At 33.5% G+C, this 20,255-nt stretch overlaps 1 protein-coding gene across 1 annotated transcript in view; it reads right to left on the reverse strand.

The window, feature by feature from the left end:
* Positions 1-20,255, reverse strand: part of MIPOL1 (mirror-image polydactyly 1) — a 366,103-nt gene that overhangs the window by 291,466 nt on the left and 54,382 nt on the right. The window contains exons 4-5 of the mRNA XM_023189671.1: positions 5,069-5,143; positions 1,354-1,585 (exon numbers count right to left, since the gene is read on the reverse strand). Of these exons, the coding sequence (XP_023045439.1) occupies positions 1,354-1,493 (140 nt within the window). The 5' untranslated portion in view covers positions 1,494-1,585; positions 5,069-5,143. The remainder of the gene's footprint in view (positions 1-1,353; positions 1,586-5,068; positions 5,144-20,255) is intronic.

Consider the following 20,255-nt stretch of genomic DNA (forward strand, 5'->3'; position numbering starts at 1 on the left):
AGGTAAATCTTGGAGTCACTAAGAACAAATTTAGTGAGGGCTGGGACAGTCAGTGCAGCTCTATTTACCATGTATATCTCCTGTTGTAATTATACTAGATATCTCATAATCTGACTTTAGCCCAATCTCTACTATTTACTTTATCCATGTGGTTATAAAATGTTTATCCCTACTTCATTCTTCTGTGCTTCTACCCCCCAATATGTACTCCAACCTACACCTTAGTAAGAATCTGAAAAAGGGATGGGAACTATCAATACATCTATTTCATTATATCTTACTATCTATTAACATATCTACTGAATAATTTGAAAGTAAGTAGAAATAAAAGTTCCTATGCAAAACTCTGTTAAAAATAGTATGCTGTAAAATATTATTTTGTCTAGACCGAAAATATATTAGTCACTGAAACTTCTTTTTAAATCTAATAATAATTTTCTAGCACATGACTAATTATCAAAGTTCCTTAATTTCATGAGTAAAAGTATCAGGTATCACAAATTCAAATCCTTTCATGAGCTAGGTAGGCAAGGTGAATGGGTAAAAGCTGAGAATGTAAAATAATAAGGAAGGCAAATGGTAGAGCACAAGGCCCTTTTAAAAGCATTCAAATTCATTTAAACGAAAAATAGTGCTAACCCAAACCAAAATGCATGTTTGGGCTTACCTTGTCCTGGAGCTGCCAGCTTTTTTACTTTCGTGAATGATATCTCATGTAAATCAATTTAACAGTTATTTCCGAATACATAAAGAAAGGTCACAGAAAATAATATTGAACAAAATGGAACTAAACCTCACTGCCTTTCTTCAAATGCACTTTGTGCTTTTTCACTTAGTTAACTAGACATATTATACCTATATCATGGAAAGAGTAGAAAACCCTGATAGATTCACCAATTTTAATATGTTTTTGAATTAGCCAACACCAAAAAGAAAGAAGGAAAGAGGAAGAAAGGGAAGAAGGGAGGAAGGAAGAAAAAGTTCTTCCAATTCCAACTTTCTCTCTCTCCTTTTTTCTTTTTTTCTTTTTCTTGAGACAGTCTCGCTTTGTCGCCCAGGCTGGAGTGCAGTGGCACAATCTCAGCTCACTGCAACCTCCGCCTCCCAGGTTCAAGCGATTCTCATGACTCAGCCTCCTGAGTAGCTGGGATTACAGGCATGTGCCACCACGCCTGGCTGACTTTTGTATTTTCAGTAGAGACAGGGTTTCACCATATTGGCCAGGCTGGTCTCAAACTCCTGACCTCAAGTGATCTGCCTGCCTCGTCCTCCCAAAGTGCTGGGATTACAGGCATGAGCCACCACACCTGGCCCCAATTACCATTTTCTAAATCTAAGGCTATGAGCACTTACTTGTATTTTTCAGTAGTGGAGTAAACAGACTGATCATCTGGATGAGAACTGATGATCTGAAAATTCCTTGATCTCTGTCCTGGCCATTCTGTGTTCTCATATGATATTTCATTAACTAATTCAGGGGATTTTCGATGCATACTTTTTTCAGAATTCAGAGTCAGTTGTTCATCTGGCTGTGTACTTTTATTTATCCCTGTAGTTTCTTGTTCAAGATAACTGTGGGTTATGTCTGTATTTTAAAAAAAAAGTAACACATGATATATTAAACACCGTAACTACAAATTAAATCATTCAATCAAATAAATATTTTTGGAAACACTCTTATAGTTTTAAACAGATAGTTTCTAGTCTTAATCATACTGTAATCAGATAAGCATGGACAGTGTGGTTTTTGTCATCAAGACTTCCATTTCCACAGTCAATAGATATTTAGGACAGTGGTTCACAATTTGGCTGCATGTTGGAATAACCTAACGAGATTTTTTTAAATCCTCAGAGCTTCAAAAATCTCTGTAAGACCTAGTCTATATTTCTGAAGATCCTCAAATGATTCCAGCATATGCTTAAGGCTGAGAACCACTGATTTGAAGGTATTATTTTCTAGATTAATTTTTCTAGATTTCTGAAAATAGTATACAATAAGTTAAATATTATAGTGAAGTGATAATGTATGTGGAACTCTGGTATTAGACTGCCTGGGTTAGAATTCCAGCTTTGCCAAGTGCATCGCTTTGGGCTCAACCCATCCTGCCTCAGTTTCTTTTTTGTAAAATGGGTATAAAATATTGCTGTTGAGGACTAAATTAATGCATGCAAAATACTTGGCCTAGTGTTTGACACATCAATAAATATTAACTATTACTTTTGTAATCATCATCATATTAAAAGGGACACAATACAAGAATTATTTCTAACCTCCATCTTATCCTATATGTATTATACATTAGAAAAGATACTTTGCAACGCCTATCTCACAAAAATTATCTTAAGCTACAGCTAGTACATAATGGCTATTTCAAAGGGACGGTGTGTACTTAATGACACATTAAAGTTTTGGGGAGAAAATGACACACAGATGCATACACAAAGCAAACTCGTTCACTAGTAAATCAGCTCAACAGGCACCAATACTGATTGCAACTAGTATTTTATTATTTGGAGCAGAAATATTTCTTGAACTTTAAAAGGCAGATCAATCTCACCTGATTTTTGGCAGCGCCTTCTTTAACCTGCCAAACTTAAAATCCTTGGAGGCAGAAAAGAGTCGTTTTATTTTATCTTAATTTTTTTTTAGATGGGATCTTATTCTTTTGCCCAGGCTAGAGTGTGGTGGTGCAATCATGGTTCACTGTAGCCTCGACCTCCTGAGCTCAAACAATCCTCTTGCCTTGGTCTTCTGAATGGCTGGGACTAGAGGAGCGTGCCACCATGCCTGGCTAATTTTTATGTTTTGTAAAGATGGGGTCTTGCTATGTTGCTCAGGCTGAGTTGTTTTTGATTTTTTTTTAAATAAGGGGGGTGCTTATAAATAAAATACCTCTCATAAAAATATTCATTTTTTAAGAGAAAATCATGAGCTTGTATATATGCTGAAATTCGGTATAGCCAGTGATGAACTCCAGATCTTGGACATTATTCTTACTGGTAGCTGGAAACTAGATCAGTATCATTTGCTTTTGGTAAATTACTCTCATATCACTCTGAAGAAATGAATTAGAAGAGAGAATGCTATCATAATTACACACTGTAAGACAGCTGTGAAATTTCAACATTATATTGTTTTAACTTAAATTAGACAGTTTTAGGAACAGATACATCTGAAAATTACTTGTTCATTCTTGACATTTCAAAATTCTTACTTGGTTTGCATTAGATGGTCACCATGCTACTTTTCTGTAATAGGCCGGCATTAATATAATGAAACTCTCAAAATCTGAATGAGAAAAGTTTATAAATGGGCACTAAGGAGAGCCTCTATATTATTAACAGACCATGCTTTCTTACACTAACATAACATTGTAGGTAACTCAAATGAAAAACAATCAGAAATAGTTACTGAAAGCATTACCAAAATAACAAAAATTGCCCCTAGGGACATATTTTTTAAAAACTCTTAAGCCCCACATTGTTCTTCAGTTTATGAAGTGCCATGTTTCTTCAAAAGGAAAAAGGATGGTCCATGGACCACTGCCAACTATAAAAGCCCCCAGGTCCCCATGACAGCCCCACAACTGCTTCAGACTCTTAAGTCCCAACTCTTTTTGGCCTGTTTGAGACCAAATTTACCATTATCTACAACTGGTCCCAAGTGTTTTTGTTTTCGTTTTTTCCTTTGAGACAGAGTCTTGCTCTGTCACTCAGGCTGCAGTGCAGTGGCACGATCTCAGCTCACGGAAACCTCCGTCTCCCAGGTTCAAGCGATTCTCCTCCCAAGTAGCTGGGATTACAGATGCGTGCCACCATATCCAGCTAATTTTTGTATTTTTAGTAGAGACGGGGTTTCACCATGTTGTCAATGCTGGTCATGCCCTCCTGACCTCATGAACCACCCGCCTCAGCCTCCCAAAGTGCTGGGATGACAGGCATGAGCCACCGCGCCCAGCCTTGTCCCAAGTTTTAACCACCATATTTCGAGGTCTAATTCAGTATATTTTTCCTTTCAGTTTTTTATTCCTTACCTCCTGGTGTTTAGTTGACCTTATTCCTGCTATTTAAATTTGCTATTTGTTTACTAGTTTTATAGTTCTCTTTCTTCAGTTTTAACCTAATGTCAAATTTTGTGATCCCCTGAACTCTTGATAAATCACCACTATTTAACTTGTGACCACACTATCTTCTTCAAACTTAGAGCAGATGTGGAAACTTCCCAATAAGAGCTTCCCAATAAGAGGGCTCTTTGTTGATCCCTCCTGGGTCTTAGTAATTATAACCCCTTGAAGATTACTTACAATAAATCCATCGATTTCTGACACACTCTAGACTTTCATTCTAAAATTTAATTTTAAATGTTAAAAATTTTTAAAGGACCCATACTGTGTGACTTGGCTCTATTTCTGGATATTTCTCATTTTGTTCAGTAGTAAAAGCTTTTAGATTTCCAATTCAAAAGGCTCATCAGAAATTTGGAGCCTGCTCTGCAAATCAGACTATCCATACTCTTCTACTGAAAATTTATTCAAAAAAAAATTTTCTAAGTCAGGATCTTGCAATGTTGCACAGGCTGGCCTCAAACTCTTGGGTTTAAGCAATCCTCCCACCTCAGATTCCCAGTCTGAGAATTTAATTTTACTTTAGAATATACATGGCTGATTTATAAAAATTTTCCTGCTTGTCTTGTTTTTTTGACCAACTATTTTGGCAAGTATGATTCCAGGAAATCAATGTTAAATCCTCTGAAGGCTCTCAATGCTCTCCTGTCTGTCATTCTGCATTACACTATATTAGTATTCAAATATTTGTATAAAAAGGTTGACTCCTCTAATTTATTTATTCATTAATTTACTGATCGTTCATTTAAAACTTACAATGTGATATGCCTTGTGATAGGTACTGGGAAAACAAAGATGAATAAGAAACAACCGCTCCACTCAAAGACTCTCTAGTACAGTGAGGATGGCAAACTCATCTAATGATCTGAATACAGTATAGTAAGGACTATGCTTGGGCTATGGAGGCCAAATACATACAATATGCTAGACATAGTAATGCTCACCTGGAAGACTCTAGGAAGACTTCACAAAGGCATTTGCTCCAAAAAAGGTCAAGTAGGGATATGCGAAGTAGCAAACTGCCAGAGAATAGGCAGAGTTGGATGAAATAAAAAGTTAACAGACTATAAAAATAAGAGAATACGAATAGGAATAGATATAGAGAGAAGAAATAAATTTAGGAAAAACCAAGAGACATCTCTTGTATTGAAATGACAAGATGTTATAGTCAGGAAGAAAATTTCTAAAATCAGTATTAAGGACAAAGTCCAGGGTATGGTTCATCTGGAAATGAGCTGACGAAATAAATTAAAAGTGAACATACTTGGAGTGGAGAAAATCAAGAAGTCAGAGTGCTGAAAGTACCACCTTTGAAGGCATTGAAGTCATCCAGAAAAATGGCAGAAAATGGAGAGAAGAAATGAGAGCCAAATGTCAAAGATTTCAATGACTACAGAAGCAAGCTAAATGAGAAAACCGACAAACCGACAAAAACTGACATTAGATAATCCTTCATTTTTACTGTTTTATTTTGAAATAATTTGTCTCATTAAAAAGTTGCAAAACAAAGAATTACTGTATGCCCTTTACCTAGACTCGCCAAATATTAACATTTTATCATGCTTGCTTTATTAACCATTCTTTCTATATGTATCTACACAAATACAATTTTTTTTTGAGAGGGTCTCGCTCCGTCACCCATGTTGGAGTGCAGTAGCACAATCATGGCTCACTGCAGCCTTGACCTCCCGGACTTAAGCAATTTTCCCAACTCAGCCCCCCAAACAGTTGAGACTACAGCTGTATGGTGTGTTGTCATGCCTCACTAATTTTTTTTTTTTTCAGAGATGGGGTCTTGCCACGTTGCCCAGGCTGGTCTCAAACTCCTGGGCTCAAGCAATCCTCCTGCCTCTGCCTCCCAAAGTATTGGGATTACAGGCATAAGCCCCCATGCCTGACTTTACAATTTCTTTTTTTCTGAAACATTAGTGAGTAAGTAACAGGCATGATGCACTTTGACTTTTCAAGACATACTGCTCTATCATCTTGTATTTTGCCTAATTTTCTTTACCTTATTCATAGCCAAAATTTATTTCTGAATTAGTACCTTTTCCAACCAAGAGAAGACGAAAGCAGTTAGTAACTCTAAGTTCAGTTATTTTCCCTAAACTCTCCATCTCTGAAGGATCTTTGTGAAGCAATAATGAGATGAAGCTACTAAGAGCTTTAGCTGAGCTTACTTGTATTGCCCCATCACTTTAAAAAGAACTGCATACAGAAATACAAACACAAGCCAGTAAAATGTCATAAAGTGAAGCTATTGGTCTGTTTTGCATATTAGTCAATTTAAAAGATAAGATAAATGTTAAATAGAAAGATATTCACTTTCAATTCAAACTCTCATCTTTAGGCAGATGAAAACTTAAACCTACAACCATCCTGTTGATTCCTCTATCTCTTTCATGTGGTTTGAAACGGAAACTCTCTTTAGTAATCCACTTCAGTTTTTAATTAATGTCATCATTAACTGTTCTAACATTATGACTAACCGAATTAATACTATTCAACTTCATTTATCTATATGGACTTAAAGAATAAACTGTCAGTCTCTTCTTCATTATTCAAAAGTTATGAAGTCTGACTCCCTCAGAGTTAACAGGGAAAAATTTATGATTACTATCAATCTCTTCATTTGCTTTTCTGTGGGCACATTCTTTTATTTAGACATAAGAATTCGACCACTTCAAACCAAATATAATTCCCAACTTTTGCATTTACTGTCTCATACTATCACTACCACATAAACTTATCCTGCTATCAGTTGAAAACGACATTATGGATTACTACTAGGTATTACCCTAAAATGCTACCTACTGCTATTGCAAGAGACAGTTTATTCATTTAGGCATAGAATCTTAGTACTTAATACATCTGCAGAGACCAGCTGCATTATATGCTTTGAAGACCCTGTATCTCTCTAGTGACTTTCATGCTGTTTCCAATGAACCATTTTCATGATCTAATGAATTATTGCTTGCTCCTGGAGGTGTCAGTATTGTTAACTGTCACAATGCTAATGCTATTGTTAAACTCTCAATTCCTTAGTCTGGAAAATTAACAGTATTACAACACCATTGCCTATTCTAGGAAGGAAAGCTTTAAGATTCCCTTTGAGTTCAATTCTTCAGACAATTATACATTTTTTAACATACACTGTACTCAGTTAGATTGATGCTACCCAGTAAATCATGACTCATTGCCAAAAATAACTATTATTTAATGACCACTATACAGAAGTAAGGCAGTAGCTAGAATCAAATAGGGATTCTTAGAGGCTGGGAAATTCTGTTCTGTCTGGCTTTGTAAATAGTTTGTGACAACTGGTATCTGTGTAAACGGATTTGATGGTCCCCTGGGGGGTCAATACTGTTTACAGAGCTGTTTCTTCAGAGTGGTTGAGCTAGAATTGTCTCTAGGGTTCCTACTGGGGTTACTCAGAATAGCAACATCCCAGCTACCTGAGAGCTCAGGGACAGGAAAGAGGAAGAGGGGATAGAAGTATTAGTGGCAAATACATTCAAATACATGGATCGCCTGCCTCTTAAGATGAAGATGCTACTTAGTGCATTTATATCTAAAATGAACATAGTAAAGGCAATTTGTTAATGTGTTCTCTGATACTTGATAACACAACTTCACCACTTCTGTAAATTCTTTTGGGGGGTGAGAAAAGAAGGTTATACCTTAGCATCTTATTTTATAAATATAAAAGGAACCAAATCTCATGCTTAACACTTCTTTCCTTCCTATATGGTCCATCGCCATATTATATAAAAACATCAAAATATCAAGACTTCCTTTTGTTATTAGACTGCAAATTTGATGTGATGATGGAATTTCTATAGTAGTTCTACATGAGGCAGAATGGCATGAACCCGGGGGGGCGGAGCTTGCAGTGAGGGGAGATTGCGCCACTTGACTCTAGCCTGGGCAAGAGAGCGAGACTCCATCTCAAAACAAAACAAAATAAAAACAAAAACAAACAAACAACAAAACAAGATGTCTTTTTACAATGAGTACAAACTTTTTTTTTAAATGAACATTAGTTTTGAAATAATCAGAACAATGTCCACTAGTGATTGCTCCCAATGACTTCTACCAATTCCTTAAGTAATTTAAACATAGTAAATACTCTCTTTCTCTCAGTGTGTACAAATAATATTTATTTCCATTACTAAATATTTCCAACTATGTTTCCCTTTTCTGTGGAATAGAGGGTTAGCTTTCCACACAGATGCATATTATATGTGCTCCCCCACAACATCTAGGCAACACAGATGCATATTATATGTGTTTTTTCCCATACATAACATTATCAGAAACTTCTGTAACATTACAGTAGATTTGCCTAATATGTGTGTACAAGATAAAAGTTTAGACCATCCAACTGGACTAATCACTACACCACTGATACATTTAGACCTTCCAAGCAGAACCGCAGTCAGTGCATGGATTCTGAAGACGACTACAAGGTTTGAATTCTGGCTCCACAATATAGCTGTACAACCTTCAGCAAAATATTTAACCTTTCATCAATTTCCCTAGCAGTAAAGAGTACAAATGATAGCATCCACCTCAAAAAAATATTAAGAGAATTAAACTAAGTTACATAAATCTTTTAGAAAAGTGTTGGCATAAAATATACAATAAATATTAGTGACTATTATCTTTAGAATCTGCTTTGCTAAAAGCTACTTTCACTATTTTGATTTCTCCTACCTTTCTGTGAGATAACATCACCATCTTGGGACAATATTCAAACTTACAATTCAAATTTATATCTTTAATTTCTCTCAAATATTAAGAAAAGCAAGAAAGGTATCTATTTTCCTAGTTATTATTCTAGTTTTCATATTTTAAATTTTCTCAATTTCCTGAACAAATTCATTTGATGATCAATAGTCAGCATATAGTTGCACAGCTAAAATCAGTGCGGCTGACCTAATCAACCAAGTTGTTATCTAAACATTTACTTTTTCTTTCAGGAAATGTTAGCAACTATAGGGAAAAAATCTCTCAGAAATACTAATGTATCTAATACTTTCTCTTTTTTACTTTTTCTCTTTTCTTTGGGCCCAAATAATGTTATCCTGTAAACAACTGTATATAATTCTTTTAAAATATCAGAAGACATGGAAATGAAAAATAAATAGAATGCCACCTAATTCAATGACAAACATAAACACAAAGATGGTTTATGGTTAAAGTTTTAAGATGGTTAAAACTTGTGATTAATACATAATGGTTTAATAAAGTTTGTATCAGATTATAAAACTAATACATTACAGAAGTAATAACAACTTTGAAATTTAGAAATCTTGACATTCAGGAAAGATTCTGAGAGAAAATTCACTGTCAAAGAAAGAAAATTAACAGCAAATTCAACCCCATGGCAGGAAAACAAGAAATTTAAATGACATACTTCTATAACATAATTTGATCACTCATTATATTGGCATGTGATATTAATTACAATCAGGATCACAGCTGGTAGATCACAGGCTCCTATCTCCCTGAGAATCTAATTTTGGAGTCACAGGAAATTAGGTAACTTAGCTTAAAAAATGGAAACTTTTTACATGAATATCGTATACCAGCTCTCCCAGGACTCTTTAAATTTGTATTTTGGCTTCAACAGTCATAAAATAAAGCCATAATTTTACTTTCATTGGTCTACATAATTAATACCCTCTATCTGTGCTTTAAACAAACTTGCCAACATACTTTTAGATTGTTTCTACACACAGCATAAATGAAATTATAAGAGAATCTTTCATCTGTTTTTCAGTATCATCACTAAGTTAATTACCAACCACAACTATGTAATTATTCTTCTATAATGTGTTCAACCACATTACATTAGCAACTATGTCCAACCACATTATAGTAGAATAGTTACAAAGATGTGGTTTCTACAGTTCACGGCCTTCTCATCTATGTGTGTCTCCCTTTCTAGACTGTAAGCTCCCTAATATACTCATCTTCCTAAAACATACTGGAACAAAACAGTGAATATATTAGGTCTTTCATTCGATGAAATGAAATGAATCAATAAAAGAAGATACTAAATTAGGTTTCCTTTTTTTTTTTTTTTTTTTTTTTGAGATGAGATCTCACTATGTTGCCCAGACTGGTCTCCAACTCCTGAGCTCAAGCAATCCTCCCACCTCAGCCTCCCAAAGTGCTGGGGTTACAGGTGTGAGCTAATGCATCTGGCCAGAAATACTGAAGCTAAAGAATATATGGAGAGCAAATAAGCATTGAAAATGAGTACTTTATTCAACACTTATTAAGTACCAACACAGTGCCAGGTGCTGTGTGGGATGTAAAGGTAAATTAAAAACTCTATCTGCTCTCAGGGGAAATGACAAAGAACGAGGGAGGCAGATGATATGAATAACTCTTGCAAACAAGTAAAGGAAAGGTTGGTGGCAGAATGTGGGTAGTCCCAGTGATATGTTCAATCATATAGATCAGCACTATCCAAAAGATATATTGTTCAAATTGCTTATACAATTTTTAATTTTCTAATAAGCATATCAAATAATAACAAGTAATATTATATTTCTCAAATATGACCATTTTAACATGTAATATTAAAAAATTGCTTTGAGAAATTTTACATTCTTTTTTGTACTATAATTACATCAAATCTCAGTTTGGACTAGCCAGATTTTAAGTGCTCAATAGCCACATGGTGCCCACAGCTACCATATTAGAAAGCGCAGACAGTAATTTTTTATTTTATTTTTTTCAAGACAAGGTCTCACTCTGTCACCCAGACTAGAGTGAGGTGGCACCATCATGGCTCACTATAGCCTCAACCTCCCAGGCTCAAGTGATCCTCTAGCCTCAGCCTCCAGAGTAGCTACGATCACAGGCACGTGCCACCACACCTGGCTAATTTGTTTTTATTATTTGTAGAGACAAGGTCTCCCTATGCTGCCCAGGCTGGTCTCGAACTCCTGGGCTCAAATGATCTCAGGTTGATCCCATCTCAGCCTCCCAAAGTGCTGGGATTATAGGTGTGAGCCACTGTCCTCAGTGCATATGTAATCCTTAATAAGGTATATTGTATACATACTGAGGAGAAGTCAAAAAGATATTGAATGGTGAAGGCTACGTGTAGCTGTAAGATACTGAAATAAGCTTTTACTAAGGTTGAAAAATCAGAAAATCACTAAATCTGTCAATATCACATAACTCATTCATTTGGACATTAGAGTTGGACATACAAAATAAACTGCATTCTTTATATTCCTACACATGGTTATATTTAGATAAACACACATGCCAAAAAGAAGTGGTGAGATTATTTTACCTTGTATACAACGATTCAATGACTTGACGTACCATGTTTCAAACTATCTATTGGCTATATATGAAAATTCTTTTACTAAAATTTTATTCTTTTTTTTTCAGATAAAACAGCTATTTAAAGCTGTGACACTACATCAATTTTTTTTAAGTTTTGTTTGTTTCACCAAGTCTGAAATGGTCATGAATGAATCAATATTCATTCTATCGAGGAAAAGTTCCAATTTCTATGTATGAACTCTTTAAAGTACATAAGTATTTTGTGAAATTCTATCATATGTTTAAGCTTTTAAATTTCAACATCCTTCACCATATGAAGGCAATGAGGACAATATAATAGTGTAATATCCTACAGCTTAGGCTATATAACTTATAAATCACATAAATTATGGGTTTGTACAACTTCTATTGCAAATATTAAAAACACTGCAAATATTATTTAGGCTGAAATTATTGTGAAAACTATCCTAAAATTCGATTAACTAACATAACTCTTTTTGTTGTTGTTGTTCCCCAGTGATATGAGCTATTTGGCTATTTGTAATATATGTGTAACCTTTTCAGCCTTTCTCAAATTTTCTTATTATTAGAATAATGTGTATAAGTTAATTAAAAACATGAGTGAACTGGGAAAGTCTTAAATTTCTACAACTGCAATAAAATAGGTTTAATAATTATGTATTTTTTGTTTGTTAAGAATGAAGACATACCAATTGTGAATTCAACAATTTCATAAATAATTTATAAAAGATAAATTTTCCAATAATAAACATAAAGAAGAAAAACAAACTTTCTTTATATGTGCCACTCATTTTGTTTAAGAATATATTTAGATTTGGAAAACAAAATAGAAGAATCACCAGTCAGATACTAAGTGGGAAGCACTGAAACACAATGTTCTAATGGATGGATGATTGTGTTTGGTCTTTTGAAACTTTGAAGTATAGGTAAGTCTTGATCACACAAATTAATAAATCCTAAAGCTGGAGTTAACAATAACCATTACACCCAAATTCTGCAGCTTAGCCCAGCCAATTTTTCAAAAGGTCAGGTTGTGAACTGGAGAAGATCAGGGAGGTCCACCGCATAGCTTTGTTGCCAGGCATCTCTCGTCTGGATTGTTGCAGGCATTTATTAGTATTCGTCAGCAGACTCAACAAAGCAAACAAGAAATTCAAGCACGAATAATAAAATGAAATGCTGCTATATAACCCTTTGTCATTCAGCAAATATGGGACTTTTTAGCTACATTGTTCCTAAACCTGGGTTACTACTTTAATTTTTCTCCACAGCGCTGACTGAATGAGTATGCATGTGTGTTAAATGCAGAGCTCCCCTAACAACTGCAGGACTGCCATTTAATCTGTTGGTAGATGGACCATTTCCTGTGGGAACCCTAGCTATGATTTCCAGATCCACCAAATAAATCTCAGATTAAGATTCCAAATGAAACCTGCCTTTGGCAGATAAAAAATGTCAAGATGGATATAAACAGTAAAATTATAAATTATCTAGGTGTTGCATGACAAACCAATGCTCAATTTTTTTTTTGTTGACATGTGCCCAGATATCAAAACTATATGAGACATTCATCAAATGTCACACTTTCATAATATTGGAGGCATCATTAAAACTGTTTGACTAAGGACCTCAAAGTGTTTAAGCAGTAGCTCAAAAGTATATTTGTGCAAAGTAGAAGAATAAATTTACATATCAGCAGCAGCTCATAAGGGATGGGTAAATATTCTGTTTATCTCTCATTGTAATTCAGGTTACTTTAAATACAAGGTTTTAGGAAATCATTATACTCTATATGGCATCATTACATAACTTTCTATGCAAATGATGTATTTTATTCAAATTCCCCACTTGTTTCTCAAACACACACACACACACACACACACACACACACACACACACACACACACAAAACAAGACCAAAACCCAAAAAACAAAAAGAAAAACATAAAAGGAAAAGGTAAGACTGCTAGTTCATTAACCAACTGTAACTGCTAAACTAGTGCCTTGTTAGTTACACTACAGCATAATCAGCCCCTTGTTAGAGTTAGCATTTTAAACTTTTCAAAAAAGCATTAAGTACTTGAAACAAAAAAATTAAGCCTCAGAAAAGTAAATTTGTTTTTTGGTAATGTGTTCGTTTCAAATGCCTTGGGGGAAGGGCAGAGACTTTTTTTAAAAAGATAATAAAGGGTCAACATAGAACATCATGGAAAGCAAAAGTCCTATTAAAAATGCAAAGGAAGTCTCTGATGCTAGTTTCTACTGCATTCTCAAGAGATCAAAGACAGCTTTTTTAATGAAAAAAATGTTCTGTCATTCTTCTTACCTGGACTAGTGCAGCCTTGTCCCAATCTTTAACTCTATACTGGTTGATTATGAAATATAAGAATGAAGTTTTCCAAAAGGAAACAGGCTTGCTGAACTGTAATCATTACTTTTTTTTAACTGTAAACTCTTAAAAACAATTGAGTAAAACAGCTTCAGTGACTCCAAATTTTGTAACATTTGGTTTTTTGATAAACATTTAAAAATCATCTGATCTACTTACAATAGAAATTCTTTCAAATTATAACTTCTTTCCACTTTTATAATAATTAATAGAAAGGACACAGAATATCCATACTCCATATTCCCAATCTTAGGGTTTGGACACAGGCCTGAAACCTTAAGGACTACATATTTGTTCTGTCTTCCCTTATCATATTTCTTTCTTCCAAAACTTGTTGTTGGTTCAAGGAAACTAATGCTAAATGAACCATACCTACCCTAATCTGCTAGGGATTAATACTAATCTGAAAATCTGGAATTTTCTGGAGTGGAGAGAATATTAAATAAAGAAAGAACTAATGGTATCTTGTGCTTGAATGTGATTATATTTCTATATTAAAACTGTTCAAATCAATGAATAGTGTTTGTTAACTGTATTAATTTTAGTGTATCAAATTATCTTGGTACAGACAGCAAAACTGTATTTAAAAGGAGCATTTAATTGTTAATTTTTAAAATACTGAGTAGCAAAAACATTGTTTCTACACAAGTATAATTTTATCAATACAAATCCATCAGTTTGTACTGTTCAAACATCAGCATCCTAATATTATAATACTAAATGGTTGTATGTAAAAACTAGAATCTGTCAAAAAATAAACATAGAAGTTCAAACACAATTTTTTTACATAATTACTTTTTAGTTTGCATCTTTTCAAAAACAATTTTACCATATGGCAAAGTATTATCTATTTCATCCAAAAGCTACAGATAAGAATATTTTTAATTCAATCATTTACACTATAATCTACCTAATTTCAAAATTTTGAAGCCTGACTTGCTCTAAGTTTGCTTTTTCATGTTCCCTGAAATAAGCAGAACACAAAGAAAAACTGTATCTGAAATTTTCCCAAAAAGATAATAACGTCCTACATGACAGGTTGTTTTGATTCAAATAAAACCAAAACACTAAAAGTTGGAGTATTTGGTGAACTCCTCCAAAAGATTTTTATTCTGCTACTACAAATGTATTTACAACCTTTCATCAATTTCCCTAGCAGTAAAGAGTACAAATGATAGCATCCACCTCAAAAAAAATTAAGAGAATTAAACTAAGTTACATAAATCTTTTAGAAAAGTGTTGGCATAAAATATACAATAAATATTAGTGACTAAATCAACAAAATGCCAATGCACACTCAGATCTTTATATTAATCGTACCACAGAGGCCACACAGTCATCTGAAATATGATAAGCTGAAATTCTCATGTGTAGAAAATTAAAGATTCAGGAATATTACATTAAGGTGCATGCTGTAAATATGTGTTACAAGAGGTGTTCTGGCATGAAAGGCCATAACCAGAAATAAATAAGGATTTTTAGCAAAGATTTGTTCAGAATCTTAAGGATGGAGAATTTAAAACAAAGCAAAAATCTTTTGACAAAATCAAGTCATTGTTTTCTATTTCAAAGAAAAAAAATCTTGTTTCATGACCACAAATAAATGTAAAAGAATCTGCATATTAAAAGTAGTTTGTATTTCCTTAACCCAAAGAAATAGAGTCACAAGTTCTACAAAGAGGATCACACCAACAGAATAGAAACGTGGGAGCAAAGGTCCTACTAAAAGAGAAATTTGCCACTTTTCATGCTCATTCTTCCTAGAAATGATCATTTCTATAAAATGGAGGAACCAAAGATATAAGAATTCTGCATGAAGAGTACCGTATGAACTGATTTAAAACACTATAAATTTTGTAAAAACAGAAAGAAAAAGAGAAAGAAATAAAGAGAAAGAAGAAATCCTTTTAGCTCACAAACTTTTCCCCTATTAAGAACTTATTGATTTGCTCACTGGTTGTAACAAATGTACAACTGTGACAGAGAATTGGCAGAGAGGGAGGTTGGATGTTTGTGGGGGTAGGGGATGTATGGGAACACCCTGTACTTTCAACTCAATTTTACTGTAAATCTAAAACTATTCTGAAAGATAAAGTATTTTTTAAACTGCCAAAATGTAATTTAAAAAATAATTTGTGGCATAAACTCGCCAACATGAAGTATTCATATTAGAAAGTATGAATCTTAAAAGGGTTCACAACAAATGTCATAACCAGTTAGAAAACTAAGTTGCCCTTGTAAACATTTTTTGTTTTTTCATTCCATTTTTCTACTCAGTCCAAGAGTATTAACAGAATCATTCATATCAAGCTTAAAATATTAAAAATTCCAGAATTGTATTTAATAAATTTATTTATATTAAAGGAAATTTTTTAAAATAAAAGACTATAACTTCAATCATTCTTCTAAGGGTAGCCTCAGCATCTCCTCAGGAAATGAATCAATCCTTGCTGGCCAGCTGCCAGTATTCCTAAAACCACTCTCTCAAATATTCTAGATGGTCATGTGTGAGAAGCTACTAGCACTCTATTAAGCTAGGTCCTATGGAGATAAGTAGTAAATTTAATCAGACCTCAGACATGTTCTTCTTTTAACCCCCAATGGCACATGGAAAATTTTTAAAATGCAATCTTAAATCCACACTTGCCAAAAGGAAAAGGCACATGAAAATACTCTGTGATGCCACTAATCTGGAGATTTTTATTGCAACTGGAATTTCAATACAGACAAAAATAGATTTTATTCTAAATGAGTATTATTAATTATATATTATAGTCTATCAAATATACTAACTATAAGCATACCATTTTGAAAAATTAAAGTTCCAGTGATATTCTGAACACTGTATTAGAAGAAAACAGATTTTTTATAATACTACAATAATCATTTCAAATACTGTTATTAAGGATTATTAATACTTTCGAAACTCAATAGAATGTACCTTCCACAGCTAGAAGGAATAAGAAAGACAATCACCACGGTTTACTTAAAAGTCCTCTAAATTTGTCAACCACCTTTTATTTTTATTTTTATTTACCATCTGTAACCTACCACCATCACATTGGTGGAAATAATTGCTCTGGTAAGTGAAATACAGATTAAATAAATTCATTTCCTGCTTCAGGCACTGTAGTAGGGACTTTACATGTAACATTCCTAATCTTCGCAATGGCCCTAAATAGATTATCTCTCTATTTCGTATAAAAGAAAACTCAAGCTTACAAAGATTTATGAAACTTGTACCCAAATCGAAGTAGGTAGTAAGTGAAAGATGTAAAAATTGAAACTTATGTTTAGCTCCAAATCTGTGTTCTTTCCACCATAACATTTTACTGACATTATTAAATGTATTGGTTTTCCAACACAATCTTCTTTCTGCTTTAAAATATAGGCAATAAGCTAAAACCACTAATTACATATCTTCTTCATGAAAAATATACCATTACTTAATAGAAAGCCAATTATCAAATAAAATTTAAGTCCTGTAATTTAATACAGAATGATTAGTGATCTAGACATTTTCAAAACCTTTAATTTCAAGGAGTATATAATCATAATGTCTAGGAAATAGCTTTTTTTCTACCAGCTTATCTTGTTGGTAGCAATGAATGTCCAGTTTAAGCAATTTTTCATTTCCTTCTTCTCTGCTTTAAACATAAAATAGTTTACGAAAGTGATATGTGATTCTACAATCATATTTTAGTCATAATGATCAACAACATTTAAAAGCATCAATGATGTTTTCCTACAGTGGTTCTTCAGTGTCTACACTTACAATTTGTTTGCAAATCATGCAATAGTTTTAGTTATAATTCAATTACAGAATTGCAGATGGATAAAAGGTAAAAAAGAACATGTACTTTGTGAACAGAGAGAAAGATAAATGAATCAATAATACAAGAGGTTGATGGTGGCACACAGGTTCAAAACACCAAGGACAAATAAACATTATTCTGACTAAACAATAAACTAACCACTTGCAAGTTACCTTTCGTTAAGTTTCATTTATTTAAAAAATATTTGTGTTACTGTGTTCTATAGAAAAACTGTAAGAATCATGGATACAAATGATACTTGCTAGTTCAATTCTAAAATAAAGAAGATGACAACTTTTTTAACTTAAATTCAGTAAGACAAAAAATTTTTAAATATTTATTAGCATCCCATAAACTTAAAAATGTAAGAATTCTATTTACACAGCAGTTCTAGAAGTGTTTTTTCACCTTATTTCAAATAAGCACAGTGATTCCTGACTTAGAATCATGATCATTTTTTAAGCTCAAAGATTAATTAAAATATGTAATCTAGATCTAAATTTAGATAATACATAAGTAAAAATAACTACTTTGTGTGTAAAACATATATTACATATGATGATTCCCCCAAATAATAATCCTAAAAACAATACTGAACAAAGTCATTAAATTGAAAGGTTTTGGTCAAAAGCTTCTTCAAGGTATAATTCTCATCATTTCTTACCTTAAATTGGTAAAATATACATATATATATTTAAAACACAGTAGATTTAATATTTAATTTTGGTAGGCACAGTAACCTTTTGTAACCTTTCTTAGGGAACACTGACCCCTAAAGGTTCTAAATTTAAATAAGTTTCACAATTTTCTAAATTTAACTGGTATCCAGACCTCATTTTTACCTACATAATTGCAAGTATGTATACTTAGGGCAGACATATTTACCTGTAAATAATATGTAAACTGTTTGCAAAGAATTGCTGTATGCTATAAAATAACCAGACCATGTATCTGCTAATAAATATCCCAACATGAATTTAAGAAATGATCAGGAATTTATAACAGTATTCCAAATAATTATTCATATGAGATTTATGATCCCTATGTCTTTTTTCTTACAGTTATGTATATAAGTAAATACAAAACAGGGCTAAACAACCAATAATATAACAACAACTCATTATTTCAGAGGGTATAAACTCCTTTGATTATGACATTTCATTTTTTTCTTTTTTTTTTTTCAAAAGAGAACCCTTAAATAGAAGTTTTAACAAAAAGGCAAAACACCACTTACCCCTTAAAAGGCCTTAAGATGGTAACACATTTTTTGCTGGGAATATATGTTTATTCACACACACATTGTTTTTATCAACTTACAAACTACATTCATTTAGGACTGTTTTTTCAACTACTTAAAAGAAACGTGGGGGCTGGATACAGTTGTTTTTGCCTGTCATCCCAGTGCTTTGGGAGTCTGAGGAAGGAGAACTGCTCGAGGCTAGGAGTTTGGGACCAGCCTGGACAACATAGTGAGACCCCCTACCTCTACAAACCATTTAAAAAAAAAAATTAGCCAGGTGCAGTGACTCATGCCTGTGGTCCAAGCTACTCAGAAGGCTGAGGAAGGAGGACTGCTTGAGCCCAGGAATTCAAGGTTACAGTGGGCCATGATCATACCACTGCATTCCAGCAAGGATGACAGAGTGAGACTGTTTTTAAAAAAAAAAAAAAAAAAAAAAAAAAGAACTTGGGTTTATTTTGTAGATGTCATCACCCAGCCCACCTACCAACCTCAGCTTTCCATTTTCCAAAATGTCTAAAATGACAAAAACAAAGAAAAACATGAACAGTTTTATATATGTTATATTATCAATCTTATCAGTTCTTTGACTTAAAATATTTCAGAAGTGTTTCTACAGTAAAGCTAGGAAAAGAATGGCCACTTCAGCACTCTTTATAATGAAATTTGTAAGATGAAATAAAGCCATATCTGTGTAATACAAGTTTCAATTAATTCAATTTTTTTTAATTAGTAAAATTATACTAAATAAAATAACTATTCAAAGGAACTGACTAGGAACATTTATGTAAGATAGCTTTGAAGTAATCTGTGATTTAAGATAAATCCCATGAACCCTGCCATCAGGGAGATGATGATGTGAGATTTTACTGTTTAAACATACCTGTTATCACAAGACTCAAAAGTTAAAATATTTATGTTTATTTCCTAATATTATTTATTTATTTATTGAGACAGAGTCTCCCTCTGTTGCCCAGGCTGGAGTGTGATGGCATGATCTCTGCTCACTTCAACCTCTGCCACTGGAGTTCAAGTGATTCTCCTGCCTCAGACTCCTGAGTAGCTGGGATTACAGGTATGCGCCACCACACCCAGCTAAATTTTGTATTTTTAGTAAAGACAGGATTTCGCCATGTTGATCAGGCTGGTCTCGAACTCCTGATTTCAAGTGACCCACCTGCCTTGGCCTCCCAAAGTGCTGGGATTACAGGCATAAGCCACCGCATCTGACCTTTTTCCTAATAATGTTTAGTAACAGATCCTTATAAATGGGAATGTCTTATTCCTCTTTCCAATGTCAAAAAGATGCCTGTAAAAATGTGGATTTTCTTAATACTGTATCAGTCATG

The sequence above is a fragment of the Piliocolobus tephrosceles genome, chromosome 6 (genome assembly GCF_002776525.5).
Source record: "Piliocolobus tephrosceles isolate RC106 chromosome 6, ASM277652v3, whole genome shotgun sequence".
Lineage (NCBI taxonomy): Eukaryota > Metazoa > Chordata > Mammalia > Primates > Cercopithecidae > Piliocolobus > Piliocolobus tephrosceles.